This window comes from Mustela erminea, chromosome 4 (assembly GCF_009829155.1).
Source record: "Mustela erminea isolate mMusErm1 chromosome 4, mMusErm1.Pri, whole genome shotgun sequence".
Classification (NCBI taxonomy): domain Eukaryota; kingdom Metazoa; phylum Chordata; class Mammalia; order Carnivora; family Mustelidae; genus Mustela; species Mustela erminea.
The window spans coordinates 18,885,143-18,900,869 of record NC_045617.1 but is presented as its reverse complement, the minus strand read 5'-3'; the positions used below and the strand labels follow the sequence as shown (position 1 = coordinate 18,900,869).

The 15,727-nt window shown below is 34.5% G+C and overlaps 1 protein-coding gene across 2 annotated transcripts in view; it reads right to left on the bottom strand.

Moving 5' to 3' along the window:
• The window catches only part of HDAC2 (histone deacetylase 2), a 30,307-nt gene that overhangs the window by 11,169 nt on the left and 3,411 nt on the right, over positions 1–15,727 (bottom strand). For both annotated transcript variants that reach the window (XM_032338781.1, XM_032338782.1), the window contains exons 2-6: positions 9,191–9,303; positions 7,959–8,076; positions 5,813–5,887; positions 5,062–5,200; positions 2,893–3,034 (exon numbers count right to left, since the gene is read on the bottom strand). In XM_032338781.1, coding sequence (XP_032194672.1) covers positions 2,893–3,034; positions 5,062–5,200; positions 5,813–5,887; positions 7,959–8,076; positions 9,191–9,303 — 587 coding nt within the window. The remainder of the gene's footprint in view (positions 1–2,892; positions 3,035–5,061; positions 5,201–5,812; positions 5,888–7,958; positions 8,077–9,190; positions 9,304–15,727) is intronic.

Below are 15,727 nucleotides of genomic sequence, written 5' to 3'. Positions count from 1 at the left end.
TTAAAGGCAGTATTACACATGACCAAGAAATAAATCATGAACAGAATATGTAAGACAACGTTATGAGTAAAACTGCAGAAAATAAATACTCTGAGCAAAAGAATCATGCAGGGTAATTGTCTCTATAATGCAGAATCCTTCTTGTGGCTCATGCTCTGGTGTAAGTTTATTTATGATGAAAGAAAAGCTCCAACTTCCCTCAAGTTTTGACAACTGCAGTCTAAAGCACCAAAATCTGCTCTTTAATTGGGCTTGAAATAAATTTTGTTTCTACTTGTTGAATTAAAACCACTCTAGGCATTAACACTTCCCAAAGCAACAAAAGAAACTGAGAGCTGGGTTCAGCAAGATATACACTTAAAAAATATATATACACCCACACACTATATATACTATTTGTATTATTTATTATGCATGTGCAGATGGATGTGTGTAAATGTACCTGAGTGCACACACACATAATTCCTAGAAGAAATGGTATAGCACAAAAACTGAGACAAAATAGTACTTTTAACTGTAACACCAAAGAACTGGTGGTAATAATGTGTTTTACATTATGTCTCAGTAAACATGGAATCTTTAGGACTACTACTGCTTTTACGTCTCCCCTTAACTCTCATATAACGATCTGAGTTTGATTCATTTTAAAAAAGCAGTTTATCCTTCAATATTGGAGTTTCCATGATCCAACTTCCAATGAAGAAAAAGTGGAATTAACTTCTCTCCCCCAACAATTTTTCCTGAAGTAATCTAAATGCTTATATATACCTAAATAAAAAAACATTCAGATGTGGGTAAACTAAAGCACGGTGAATCCCTAAAATCCTGCTCTAAAAACTAAATGTGGAATATACTTTGACATTAAGATTTCAGAATACAGAAAGCTGATCAGCACCTCTCAACTCCAGCCAAAAGCTGGCCCCTCAGCTGTTGCTTGTTGCACTCAGATTTATCCCTTCTAGTTCTTACTCTTAACTGCTACTTTTATCATACGCTTTTTTCCCTTAGACTCTTGCTCTAATAAAGCCAAGCAGTTTTAACAATGACCTAAACTCGAAGTAGCTTTCTTTTCTAATTTCGAATGAACTGGCAGGCAGAAAAGGGAATGTTTAGGGGCGCCTGGGTGGCTCAGTGGGTTAAGTCTCTGCCTTCAGCTCAGGTCGTGATCCCAGGGTCCTGGGATCAAGCCCCGCATCAGGCTCTCTGCTCTGAGGGGAGCCTGCTTCCTCCCCTCTCTCTCTGCCTGCCTCACTGCCTACTTGTGATCTCTGTCAAATAAGTAAGTAAAATCTAAAAAAAAAAAAAAAAAAAAAAAAAAAGGAATGTTTATTAAGTTAACATCAAAGATACACAAAAGTTTTATGAAATTCCAAATATAACTCCATGCATAATGACTGACGTTGATTTCCTTACAAAATTTTGGGGACACCTTTATAATAACCAAAGGGAAATTACTATGATGACATTTCACACAGTAAGTATAAAATCTTTAGTGAGTAAAAGAGAAATTCAACGTCATTCTGAAATCTTTAAAAAACACCTATTCTCCAATACTTTCTAACAACTTCAATCAATCCTAAGAATATTGTCAGAAATGAAAACAGAGGCCACGTTTTACTAATTCTGACATTAATTAGGATTATACTGAAAAGAGACCTTCTTTAAGCTTAAAACTAGGAAGAGCCTTCGCTGAATTTCCACCGAATACAATGGCTGTAGACCAAGGAATTCTACCGGTTTAGAGTAGTGGTTCTCAAACGTTAGTGTGCAGAATCAATTTCAGAGGCCTGACAGGATATTCCCAGTGAAACTGCTAGTTTGAAAGTCATACACTAAGAATCACTGTATGTAAAGTTAAGACCAAGAGGCAAAGGCACTGAAGGAGCTAACAGGCATGGAACCAAAAATATATATTTGCAATTTTAAAAGCCACATAATTTAAACTCAAATAAAACAACTGACCTTCCATCCATTTATAAGTAAAAAAAAGATTTCACCATCACAACTCTTATTGAAAGAGCACCATCTTGTGGTCAAATAAAAAAAACTCACATATAATAAGGCCACTTTTTCCATTTGGTTGTCCTACAGCTCGAACTACATAGCACAGATACAAAAAAGAACCTTAACAAAATAACTTAGAATACTGAATGCCATGATAAGAGAAATTCCAGGCTGAATTTAAGACGACTATTTAAATTTATGATTAAATTTCAACATGTAAGTAGTTTGGTTTAAGAAAAACCAGCAAAGCAAAAAGCTTCAGAACTTTGTACAAACAAGATTTGACCAGTGGTTTTCACATTCATAAGATTAAAAAAAGCACTAAACTGAAGAAGATAACAGAAGTATAAAAGAAATAAATGCACTTAATGTAACAGGCAGGCAGGATAAGTTACGGTATTCTCTCTCTCTCCAAATGATATAGACTACAAATTTCAGAAGCCTAAGGAAAAAGAGATTAAAATTAGGCCTATTAAATGAAGACTCATCACAGAAGGAGGGCAAGAACCTAAATAAAGAGTTATTTTCTTCCCCCAATTTTTACCATCAACAGCAATGCTGGCTACTATCAAGTAGGTCTTAAAGATGCAAATAAACATCAAGAAAACTTCTTCGTACTTCAGGGATGTTCAAAAATAATTACTCAACCAAAGAAATTATTTATGGCTGAGCAAGAGAAAGTTCTCTCAGTTCTCACTAAATTTTTGCTTATAGTCAACAAACGTGAATTCTAACAAATGTTACACAGCATATAAAATGACTCCATTCTGCATACAAGTTTCAAATGAATGACTGAAGAACAGTATTAGTTTAGATATGATTATTAGCTTCCTCCATTCTCCTAATTTTTATATCACAATACTTATTCAGACAGAAATTCAGTCTTACCCTTAAGTCTCCTGTTCCGGGAAAGTATTCCCCATATTTATGGAATGATACCGTCATTACACGATCTGTTGTATAAAAAGCTTCTTCAACACCATCACCATGATGGATATCAATGTCAATATATAAGACTCTCTGATGATACCTGAAAACAATGCCATCAGTTAAGTTTCTAAAAGTTTTTAAAAGATGAAAGAACCACCATGGGTTCAGAAAACCCATTTTTGAGCTCTTGCATTTCAAAACGTTTATCCCCTTTCTTTATTTCCAGCCTAAGAGATCATTCAAATATCTAAAGTTAGAAGTTTGGCCCTTAGCTCTTTAAGTCCTTCCTTCAGCCCCACTCTAGGTAAGAAAATGTATTTACTCTCCCTGTGAAATCTGTCCAATTCTCCAAGTTTTAAAAACATACTACATGTTTCTATATATTAACAACTAAAGATTATACTGTACTTAGAGAATTATTACTTTAAAACATGTCTCTAGTAAATTTTCAGTGTTACAAAACAATGGTTGGTGATCTATTTTACAGCCCAAATCTGACCAACAAAGTCTTTTTAGTAAAGCCTTAAGCTAAGAATAGTTTTTACACTTTTAAACCACTGAAAAGTAAAATTAAAACAAGAATATTTCATATGTGACAAGGGAATGCAAATTCCAGTGTCCATAAAGTGTTACTGAAACATGGCCATGTTTATTTGTTTACAAATTATCCATGGCTTCTTTTGTGCTCTCAACTGCAAGGTAGAGTAGTTGTGACAGAAACCACATCTGGTACTCTCATCATTTCCTAGTATTGCCTGGAGCACTACAAATTGTTGTGATACCGTTATAGCTCAAATGTGTTTTAGGAATCCTGTATATCACTAGACTGTGACATTTTTTTTTACCAGTACATACCCATGTCAAAGCAGAGAAAATGAAATGAACTCTGAATGTCATACTTTCATGGCATGGTGAACTGAGGATTATTTTGTTACTAAATTAAATGGCAGAGCTTTGTGTGTTTTTTATATAATAATACCACCACTACGTTAAAAGAAAATAATATAATCTGACATTATCAAACTAAGCACTCATTAGAATATTCTCAACTCACAGGAAAGCAACATTCAGCAAAGTTATGGGGAAAAAAGACTGTCTCATTATAGTAGATTTTCTTCTCAAAATAATTTAAAAAGCTCAAAAATAATTTAAAAAGCTTTAGTCAACCAAGTGGTTTGTTTTTAAGTGGCTTATCAACAGTCAATTAAATTGTTAAAGGAATCTGTCTATACAAATTAAATTAAAACCTGTTTAAGGCTATAAGCATGTGAGCAAAACCACTGCCCATAGATGAAGACACAAGAACCAAAATCAACAGGGAATTAAAAACCATTTCAAGTGGTTTCCTTGACTCTGAATGAGTTAACTGAAACATTTTAGTTCTTTATCTGAGGAGTGAATACCAAATTTTAAATGACTGAAAAAGCAGCCTCTATAAACCGTGTTCATGGAATTACTACAGGCAAGAACATTTTGATACTGAGAAAAAACTAATTCACTATAATCTGAAGTGGCATCTGCTAAGACATGTTACAACTGATCGTGGTTAAAAAAAAAACAAAGAAAAACAAAAAAAAAAAACCCTGTAAATTTCCGAATTTTTAAGTCCCTCTACGGAGATCTCTCAAACTGCAGTCAAGGATAACTTTACCTCTAATTCCTTTAGTTATTTAGAGACAATTATATCTATTAGTAGAGAACAAAGCCTCATTCCATGTGGAAACTAGGCAATTAGCTAGACTCATTCCATGAACAAATTTCCTTTAACACAAGGTTTCAAATTTTTGCCTTCAAAAGTTAACTTATAAAATGTTAGGACATAAACTTTCAGGGTCCTGTCATCTTTCATTAGTTGAAACTGTAACTCAAAATCTAAATCTCCAAACTATTTTTGGTCTTTTTTAAAAGGATATTAATGGGAGTTTTAAACATGTATATGCATTTCTCTTTATTAATCCAAGGAATGGGAAAATGTCCTGTATTTCTACAATGGTTTGTAATGAAGAAGGCTCATCTCTGAACTATTTTAACCTACAATGTTGCCTTGATATTTTTTAGAAGTTACAGATTTCTATGGTTTTAATTAAAACTTTTTCATAAGAAAAATATCAACATAAATTAACTTACTTTAGTAATTCAAGGATGGCAAGTACAATATCATTAACGTAACAGAATCCGGATGCTTCTGACTTCTTCGCATGATGTAACCCTCCAGCCCAGTTAACAGCCATATCAGTTTGCTGTCGATTTAACTTCACGGCCCCAGCTAAAAGACAAGACAGGGTAGACTCGAAGTTTAAAATAAAAAGTTAATATAACTAGACAAAAGCCCTATAGGAAAGAGAATGCCATGTACGAGTAAAAGAGTTTAAAATTACAAAAAGATAAGGCTCATCATCTGGACACCGACAACAGTTTTTTTCTTAAATGTATTCCTATAGCTGTGTTCTGATTTCAGTAAGAGAGTATATATAGAAACTAGTAGCTAGAAGAGATATCGAGAGAAATCTCTACGTGAAAATACAACAGAAATAAGAAACAAAAAGTTCAAGTCATTATGATCATAAAGCATGGGGTTTATTTATTTTTAAAGAAAGAAGGTAACTACTTTTATTTATTATTTTTTTTTAAAAAGTGCGCTCCACGCCCAGCGTGAGGTTTGACCTCACAACTCCCAGATCAAGTCACGTTCTCTACCAGCTGAGCCTGTGACGTGCCCCAAACGTGGATTTTTAAAGACAACTGTACTACTATAAACACACAGGCTACTTTTTGTTTCCAAAATCCACTGCCACTAGAAAGCTCTGCTTTAAACAAATAACCCAAAAGTTATATACCAAATTTAAATCAACTTTTAGAACTGAATTAGGACACTTACCAACTGAACCACCAGTTGAGAGCTGACAAAACTCAAAGAGTCCATCAAATACTGGACAATCCTCTCCAACATTAACTGTGAAAGACGGATTTCAGTTAGAATCCACTCTATCAATTACAGGTTTCCTTCCAAAAACTACTTCTTACGAACACTTTTTACATTTGATACAACCACTGAACACACATCATAGAAGAAATCTAAATTTTGGTATTTAAAAATAATTTGTCATTTTACCCAAGGTAATTAAAGTGTTACGTATGAAACACCACCACCAAATCTTACCAGGATTATTTGTAAAACATCTTTGCTCTATTACTAAAAAAATTAATAGCCATCAAAATATAAAAGGCATTTATTTAATTAAAACATACACTTACATTTTAGGCATTTCTCCTTAAATATACAATAAATTAATCAGGATTCTAAAAAATTTAAGCAAGTTTAATCCCTTTATGATTTACTTTCTCAAAAATCTTTAAGTGCACAGAACATCCATTAACTTTGAAATGTATTTTAATGAGTACTAAAAAAAATAAAGCAGCTGATTGCCTACCCAATCTTAAAGGACGGTAAGAATTAACTAGGTTCGTTAACAGCCAAGACATAGAAGGAAGGGGTATATAAAGCACAATGAAACAATACATACAGATCCCTGACACATGGCAATATATTTAGTTCCTTAGTACTGACAGGATAAAAGGGACTTATTATATACATGACCCATTCTCAGCCTCTTCCCACCCCCAATTATAACCTTTTTAAAAATAAGGGTAATTATTTTACATAGCATTTTATACTCATAATTTATTAGCATATAACAAATGCATTTGAGTTTCTTACTGCTCAGATATAATCATAATCTTAATATAGTTATGTAGTAAATCAATCCTGTTAATTCATTTGCCCAATCTACCTATAACTTTTAATTTAAGCCTGATTCTCCATCAAAAAACCAGGGACAAATAATATGCTCTATTTACATTATAGCATTTTACTGAGTAAATGAAATAATCTATAGTAGAAATGCATACAAAGTTCTATAAATGTTAACAATGTCTAGCAACTACACTTTAGTATTATTAAAATTGTTCTTTTTAAAAAAATCATCACTGAAGACTATAGAAGTTTACTCTACAGAACAGAAACATGATGAGAATGAACTTTAGTATCCAGCTTTCAAAAAACTCTGTTCCAAACATTTTAGGATGACACTTTGCATTCCACTTTCAAGCCAACCACTGCTAATAATAAAATACTTTTTATCTATATAAAAGAGAATACTATATAGAAGAAAATCAAAAGCTTCACTCACAAAGGGAAGGAACAGATTATATATTACAATCCACATTAACTAAAGCACACAAACAAATAGAAGATGAGAAATATATATACAGGCTAAGGCCAATCGAAGTATAATTACTTTAAAAAAAAAAAAAAAAAAAAGCAGGTGAGTAAGGTCTCCCCACCAATATCCATTATCCCAAAGTTAAAAAGGGACAAAAACAAAGAATAGAGGAACATCCAAATAGCTTTGTGGCAGTTTGGCAGACCAATAGGCTTCAGGTAGATTTTGTTTTTTAAAGATTTTATTTCTTTATTTATTTGAGGGAAAGAGAAAATCTCAAGTTGACTCTGTGCTGAGTACAGAGCCTGATGCAGGGCTCTATCTCAAGACCCTGAGGATCATGACCTGAGGTGAAATCAAGAGTCAGACGCTTAACCAACTGAGCAGCACAAGCACCCCCCTTTTTCTGTTATTTAAAATAGCTCTGAGGGGCACACCTAGGTATAGGTAGCTCAGTTGGTTAAGCGTCTGCCTTCAGCTCAGGTCATGATCTCAGGGTCCTGGGATCGAACCCTGCATCAAGGCTTCCTGCTCAACAGGAACTGCCTGCTGCTCCCTTTGCTTGTACTCTCTCTTATATGTCAAATAAATAAATAAAATCTTTAAAAAAATTTTTTTAAAAGATAAAGTAGCTTTAATATTTTTACACTGACTTTTCAAACCAACAACTAATTTAAAAAAGTATTTTAGATCAGGCAGAATACCTAGATACCTAGATTTGGATAACTCTAATTATATGCTTCTAAAAATACTCATTTATACTTATAAATACTAATATATACTTTTAACACAGAAACGTACATCTCTGCATCTGCTTACTATACTCAGACATGTTATCTGGTCTTATTGAACGTAGAAATTTGATGTACTCATCACTGTGGTATTTTGTCATTTCTTCAGCAGTGGCTTTATGGGGCCTCTGTGAAGAAAAACATATGTCAGAATTGTGGAACTATAACTGGTTATATCAGAGTTACCAACACAAAGTACACGATTTCCCCTAACAGTCCTCTCAAAAGAACTAGGTCTGCCAGAACAAAATAAATTCCAAAGCTAATCCAAATTTATACAAGTGTTTTAGAAAACAGTAATCAATTCCAAAGCTAATTCCTACTCCTTTAAAAGCATTACACAGGTCTGACTCCAACTATCTATTACTCCTACTATTTTAGTAGAAACTGGTCAACACTTACAAAGTTCAATCTGTGTTCAGAAACTACTTTCACTTTTCCCATCATAAACCTGTTCTATGTCCAGTGAGAATAAAATTCATTCTCAATTATAAGTCTTTGTCCACAGTCACTCTTCCTTTCCTTTGTCTATTCTAATTATTCTTGTTCCCAAGAGTTCAATTTCATTTATGACATACTTCTCCCAGATTTGCAGGAAGATTTATCCAACTCCTCTTCTGTAAATGTTTATATTTGAAAGAAAGTAACTCATTGACACCCAGTATTGCTAACTGCTTCAAGTCCTTTCTCTTGTTGTGTTTTAAAAAACAAACAAAAAAACAAAACAGGGAAGGTTAAGGTCTCCCCACCAATATCCATTATCCACCCCAAAGTTAATATATAATTCCATCAGTGCAAAAACATTTAAGGCAGTTGTATCCTAAATGTTAGCTATACAGTGCATGATCACTAACACACTGTTCTATATGCCCATAAGTATTTGTAGAATTTTCTACATAGTTCTTTCTCGTAATCACTACCCAGGTCAACTCTTCAGCAGCACGGCCAGATCAACCACTACTTTAACAAAGATATTTTAGTATGCTAAACTGAGCTGGTTCTCTAGAATGTGAAAAGATGGGGTATGAGAAACTTTTAAAAAAATGGTTGAGGAAGAGGGACAGAGAGATCATAGCTCCCACACTCTGTTTCCTCTGAAGAGTAAAACAAAAAGAGGATTTTCTGTTTTCTTCTAGAAAACATCGTGTGCTACATGCCCTTCAAAAGGAATAACAAACAAGTTTCAAAGCAGATTAAGGAAAAAAAAAACACTGCTATGTATTTATCAAAAGATATACTCACATATATTTCCATTTTTCTATATAAGCCATAATTTAGCAGCAAGTTATGGGTCATGCGGATTCTATGAGGTTTCATGGGATGACCCTGTCCATAATAATAATTTCCAATATCACCTAAAATAGAAAAAATAAAAACTGAACAATACAGTTAAGAAATCTTCACAGCAATCTAAATTTATGTATACCCATCATTAGAAGGCCCTTACCATCTAAGATTTAAAACCTTAAATGATTTTAGAATTTTCAACCTCCAAACTGTATTAGAAAACCAAAATTACTATGTACACATTTACATGTAATAACTCCATTAATGTATGTTTATTTATAAATTAAAGCAAGCAAGCTTTTCTGATTTTCAGTTTACCAAAATTTCGTATGAACCCTAATAAAATACTCTATAGACACTTACAAAAGTAGTTTTAGTTACTTAAGTTGATAAATTTTTCCATATTTATGAGCAAATTCAGATGCCTAAAGTAAATTCTGAGTTTCACTGTTGCTATTTAAAAATTTTAGAGCAAATATTGTTTCTTGAACATTTACTGGCATCCCAGAAATTCTTTATAGTTGGAATTATGGGGGTTAAAACGTTCTACACATCCATCACGGTCTATAAGAGGAAATTTTTGGCAAATGAAACTTAGATCCTAAATAAAGTTTTGCTCTGGTAAGACACACTCATGACATTTAAGATAGTAAGGATAATCTGTCTCATTCTTCATGATTAAAAGTTGTAACTGCCAGCCTATCTTTCTGTGACATCTTATATACTAGTGTTTTAAACCAAATTTTCATCTATCGAATTTCAAGAAATCAATACTTTTAGGTAAAGACCCTGTGTTTTTATAAAATAATATTAAGGAAACCCTTAAAAATATACTGTTTTTTAAACGTAACAAGTACTTTTTGCAACAACCTGTATTAAATTAGAAATCACCATTGTTATTAATTCTAGTCTTTAAAATAAGTAATTCCAAGATTTTATTAGGTCAACCCGATTTTAACGGCTTGATATTAATCATTTCAACATAAGTTGATATAAAAGCGAGGTATAAAGAATGTCATCTCCCGGGGTCTGGGGCGCATGGGTGGTTCAGTGGGTTAAAGCCTCTGCCTTCGGCTCAGGTCATGATCTCAGGATCCTGGGATCAAGCCCCACATCGGGCACTTGCTGGGCAGGGAACCTGCTCCCCCCCCGCCCCAGCCTGCCTCTCTGCCTACTTGTGATCTCTCTCTGTCTCTGTCAAATAAGTAAATAAATTAAAAAAAAAAAAAAAAAAAAAAAAAAAAGAATGTCATCTGCCCACCATCAGGATAAGAAAAAAATCTTTCAAAATCCTGCCTAATTACACACTTTTTTTTTTGTTTAATAGAAACTGAGAACTCAAAAACTGTTTCTCTCTCTTCCATATATTTGATAATAATCCAGGATAAACATTCCTATTGCATAACCTACCTATTTTTACCATCACTGCTTAAGTTTGTTGGTTTACCACTAATTTACTTAATTCTTCATTTCCAACACAAATTCTCCTCTGAAAACAATACATACAGTCATTTTAAGGGAAAGCCACCTTTCTCAAAACAAGAGACAATGACAAGACTAGGACAATGCAGACAAGTAGCTAAGCAGGGCTAAGGGAAGGGGCAACATTCCTCCGCATTTAGGACAGTCCAGAGGCTATGGGTGAAACAAGCGACCTGTAAGAGCTTCGGCTGCAAAGCTCCTCTCTACATGGCTGGCACTACACATAGTTCCTTGAAAGCAGCTGGGTTTCAAATTCTTAAGGTATGGAAAGCCCACTAGAATTACAAGGCATCATGTACCCAAGTTAATGCCAGGGAGATATTTCTAAGTTACCATCACTACCAGAAGAAATCCCAAGAGTTGGAATAAAGAAACTGTCTTCACAGAACTTCCAAATACCTCTGTGTAAGATAGGGAATGTCTCTATCTATTACATTTTAAGACCAAATTTCTAGTTATAGACATACTGAGAATCCAGTGGGAAGCCACAAATAATAAAATATGAAAGATGATAACCTACAGAAGGGAGACTACAGTTGGAATTTCTCTGCAAGACTGTTAAAAAAAAAAAAAAGAACGACAACCGCAGTAGTTAACATTTACTGAGTGTTCACTAGAAGATTCTATTCCAAGCACTTTACATGTATTATCTATTTATCTTCTCAGTTAACCCTATGATGTAGGTATTATTACTATTGTTCCTGTAGTGAAGAAAGGTGAGGTATAGCTGAGTCAGGGAACACTGCCGAAGTAACCTAACTCGCAAGCCAGAAGAGCTAGATTCAAACACACGCAGCACAATGAAGATAATCGTAAGCAGTAGATACTAGGAAAGCAATGGCATTTTCAGTCACTAAAAAGAAAGGGAAAGCCTGGCAAGAAAAGGATGCAATATGTAATACAAATATTTTAATCAAGGTTTAGGATCCTTGTTATTTTAGAGAAAATGAATATAAGAAAATTACCTATTCAATTCATGAAAGTAACTCACATTTTTTTAAAACCAACTGAGTCTTCAAATTTTGTATGAAAATATATAGTTTTCAACAAGTATCTCTGCCATAATTAAGGGTCCCAGGCCCATCAAAAATATGTGCATTTCCTAAATGACACATGTCCAAGCCAAAGATAAGTGCTATTTCATTTATCAAGAATTCCCTCAAAATTTAAGGGGGTTATAAAAGAAACCTCTCCCAACATTTTCTGGCTTAATCCCATATCTCAAAATTCTCTACAAGCTGCTTTGTAGCTATCCACTTCTTATTAAATATAAAATTTCTTTTCTTAGTGTAAGAACTTACACATTCCATTCATGATTTAAATGGTTAGTAACATAAGTTGGGCATTTTAAATGTTATCTTGATTTTTATCAAAATACACAAGAATGCATTACCAAGGAAGCAAATACATCCCGAAAAATTTGCACAAGGTGGTTCCTTGAATATAACAAACTTTAACTCTCAATGTGAAGAAGTTACCATAGAGAATTAGGTACCTGCAAAATTTTAGAAATTGCTCACTCTTCAAAAGAAGCTATCAGAATGAAATGGCTACTAAGGTCTATACTCTCTTATCCAAAGTACTTGGGACTAGATGTAGTTTATTTAGGTTTTTTTCCCCAGGTTTTATAAATGTAGTATGTTACATCTGTGGCATCCTGGGGTCTGCACAGGGTTCTATAATCAAACATTAATGTTTTTGCAGCAAAAGTGTGTGAATATTCACAGTCAGCAGAATAAAGACTATAAATATTAATTCAGATTAAGCTTTTGATTCCAAATGAGTTAGATTTTTCTTGCCATTTTCAGATAATTCTGAATTTTAAGATTGTAAAATGTGACTTTCCCCTGAAAAGATAAGCGGGCTACAAAAATTATCCAGGGGGGAAAAAAAACAAAACAAACAACAATAAAAAAAAAAAAGGAAGCAATAAAAAGCTATAGTATTATTTTTACCTTCCACACACTACTTACTTAGTCCACTACTAGCTTAAACATTGGCCACTGGCTTCCATAACGCCACTGTCCTGGACTGTATTCCTACTGCATAGCCACTCTGCACCAACCTTTAAATATCAGAAGTTTCTCACGTTCATTCATTCATTTAACAAATTAAGAGACTGTTGTGCGCCACACACTATTAGGTGCTGGATTAGTCAGTGAACAAGCGTGATGCCCTAAAAATCCTCTTCTCTGCAATAAGCCACCTAACTCTTCAATCCATAAACTTAGAAGAGTTGTTCACCCTTTATACTGTACCACCATCAACCACCTCCAGCTCCATTTCTAATCCATCAGCAAGTTCTATCTGTTGTACTCCCCAAACCTCGCCTCAGTGTGCTAATTTCTGTTAGCCACAACCCCACTGTATTCTATGCGGACCAATAAGCGTTCAGTTCTTGCTTTCCGTCTTCCATTCATCACTCTTCACCATCCTTTCTCCACCGGAGTCTATTTCAAAATCCTTCAGTTGTTTTCTACTCCCTGAACCAAGTTCAAATCTCTTACTACAAAGTCTTTGTGATCCGGCCCTTTCCTTAGCCTAGCATCCCATGGTTCCTCCATGTCTTCCTTTTTGTTTAATGGGCCAAATCCTAACTACGTGGCCTTTGTAGGTGCAGTATCTTACAGGACAACTCTTTTAAGGCTGGCCCATTCTCTTCCTTCAGGCCTTCCTTGTCTTGAACATACTACAAGGCCCCCCACTCTTCTATCTAGCATACAGTTGATTTCCTTCTTAGGACTTAAATAATCTTTTGTCTAGCTGGCACATAGTAGGGACTTTAAGCCCTACTTACTTTCCTCAAAGATAAACCCGAAGTTGATTTCATGACCAAGTATAAACTAACTTATTGAATTAGAGAGGAATAAGTCTTATTAGCCAGTACAAACATCCTTATACTTCTGACTTTTTAAAAAAATATTTTCTTTATTTGAGAGATAGCAAGCGAAAGCACAAGCAGGGGTGAGGGAGAGGGAAAAGCAGGCTCTCTGCTGAGCAGGGAGCCCAATGTGGGACTTGATCCCAGGACCCTGAGCCACAAGGCAGACACTTGAAGGCAGACAAAAATCAACGGAGTCACCCAGGTGCCCCTTTATACTTTAACTTCTGAATCTGATCTCATCTGTCTTTCAATGCTATTATCATTCCCTAAGAGGTTACCAGTTCCATCTATTTCCTTAAGCAATTGTCAACTGAAGCATTTACAAGTTTTTGTTAGGAAAAAGAAATAATTACTTAATACTTCTTTTTTGTATCAGTGGAATGAGTTCCACTCTTGTGTCACCAAAAAAAGAAAGAAGAAAAATCTTTAGATGCAAGATACTGACCTCTTCTTGGATATTAAAACTAGTCAGTATGGTAGAGGATAAGGAGTGGACTGAGGTCAAACAGGGATACTAGTCTATTTTCATCTATAAAACAGACAAAATGCCACTGATCCTAACCTGTCTGTAACTCAGAGTGCTTGTAAGCAGCAGAGTGTTATATAAAAGTGCTCGATCCATAAAGATAAGGTATAAATCATTTATTTACCAATAATTCAAAAAATCTTTAATTTTTAGTTAGATGGTAGAGATACAGATGTAAGCAAAACAGACTCTGTCCTCCAACTTATATGCTAGTGAAGAGGACAAAATTTTCGTGTTAGAAATAGGGTAAAAGTACAAGTGGTAAGGAGAAAAGCAATCATCAGCATTAAGGTAACAGGAAAAAAGTCTGATTAGGTGAAATCTGAAGGAAACGAGTAGTGAAGTATAGCTAGGGAAGAGGATCCAAATATAAGAAAAGCTGTTTTATTTGAGGATTACACCCTACTATGTTTAAACAATAATGTGTGATTAAGACTACTGGCACAAAGGACTCCGTGCTCAGTGCGGAGTCTGCTTGTCCCTCTCCCTCTGCTCCTTCCGCCTCGCTTGCTCGCACTCTCTCTCTCAAATAAATAAAATCTTAAAAATTCTGGTATTTATAAACTGCTGCTGTAAGTCATTCAGCACTCTGCTTTGCTGATTACCTATTTTGGAAGAAATGATAACCTATTTTATGGATGATATTTACACTATAGCTAAGAACACAAGCAATTTTATTAAAGGCTATCTACCAAAAGACTGGCACCGCTGTTACAAATAAAGGTCTAGGAAAATCTGTCAATTAGTTGGCTGCCAAATAAATTCTTATAATCTCCTAAACTACGGGTATACCGGGAGGCATGAACTTGGTAAATTTTATATTCTTTGGATAGTGTTGAGAGTTTTTCACTGCACCACTGGTTTCCAAACATTTTGATGCACCCTATTGAAAGAGGAAAAAACAAAAGCACAGAGCAGTATCTGTACAATTATATAAATTATGTTTATATACAACCCTATTATGTTGTATACATTATAAAATAGGCACTAAATGTGATTGGCCTAAAGCTTAATTCAAAATAAATTACACTTAACATTTCTAGATAAAATATTATAAATTATTTCTTAATAAAGATTTTATTTATGTGTGAGAGAGCACACGAGAGAAGGAGCAAGGGAAGGGCCAGAGGGAGAGGGATAATCTCCAGCAGACTCTTTGTGCTAATAAGCACAGAGCAAGACGCAGGGCTCCATCAAGGCCCTGAGGATCACGACCTGAGCTGAATTCAGGAGTCTGACACTTAAGGGACTACTCCACCCAGGCGCCCCCTAGATAAAATACAATTTTGAGTACTGTAATATGGGACTAACACAGTTGGTTTGCTACTTACATTTAAGTACAGAATTCAAAACATACAGTCAGAAGGTATCTCAGCCACTAGGCATATCATTTTACAGAGTACCAATAATCATGCAATATATAAAAGATGACCAAGATTTAGAACTAAATTTTTGAAAACTTTGTGGGGGTATGGGTTAAATATCTACAGTAAGAAAAGTGAACTTCTCTTACTTTCCTCAAAGATTTAAGCATACTTCCTCATCCATCAAAGCCTGAAGGTTCAGCTGGAACCAGCATTCCAGTCATCTGAAAAGTTTA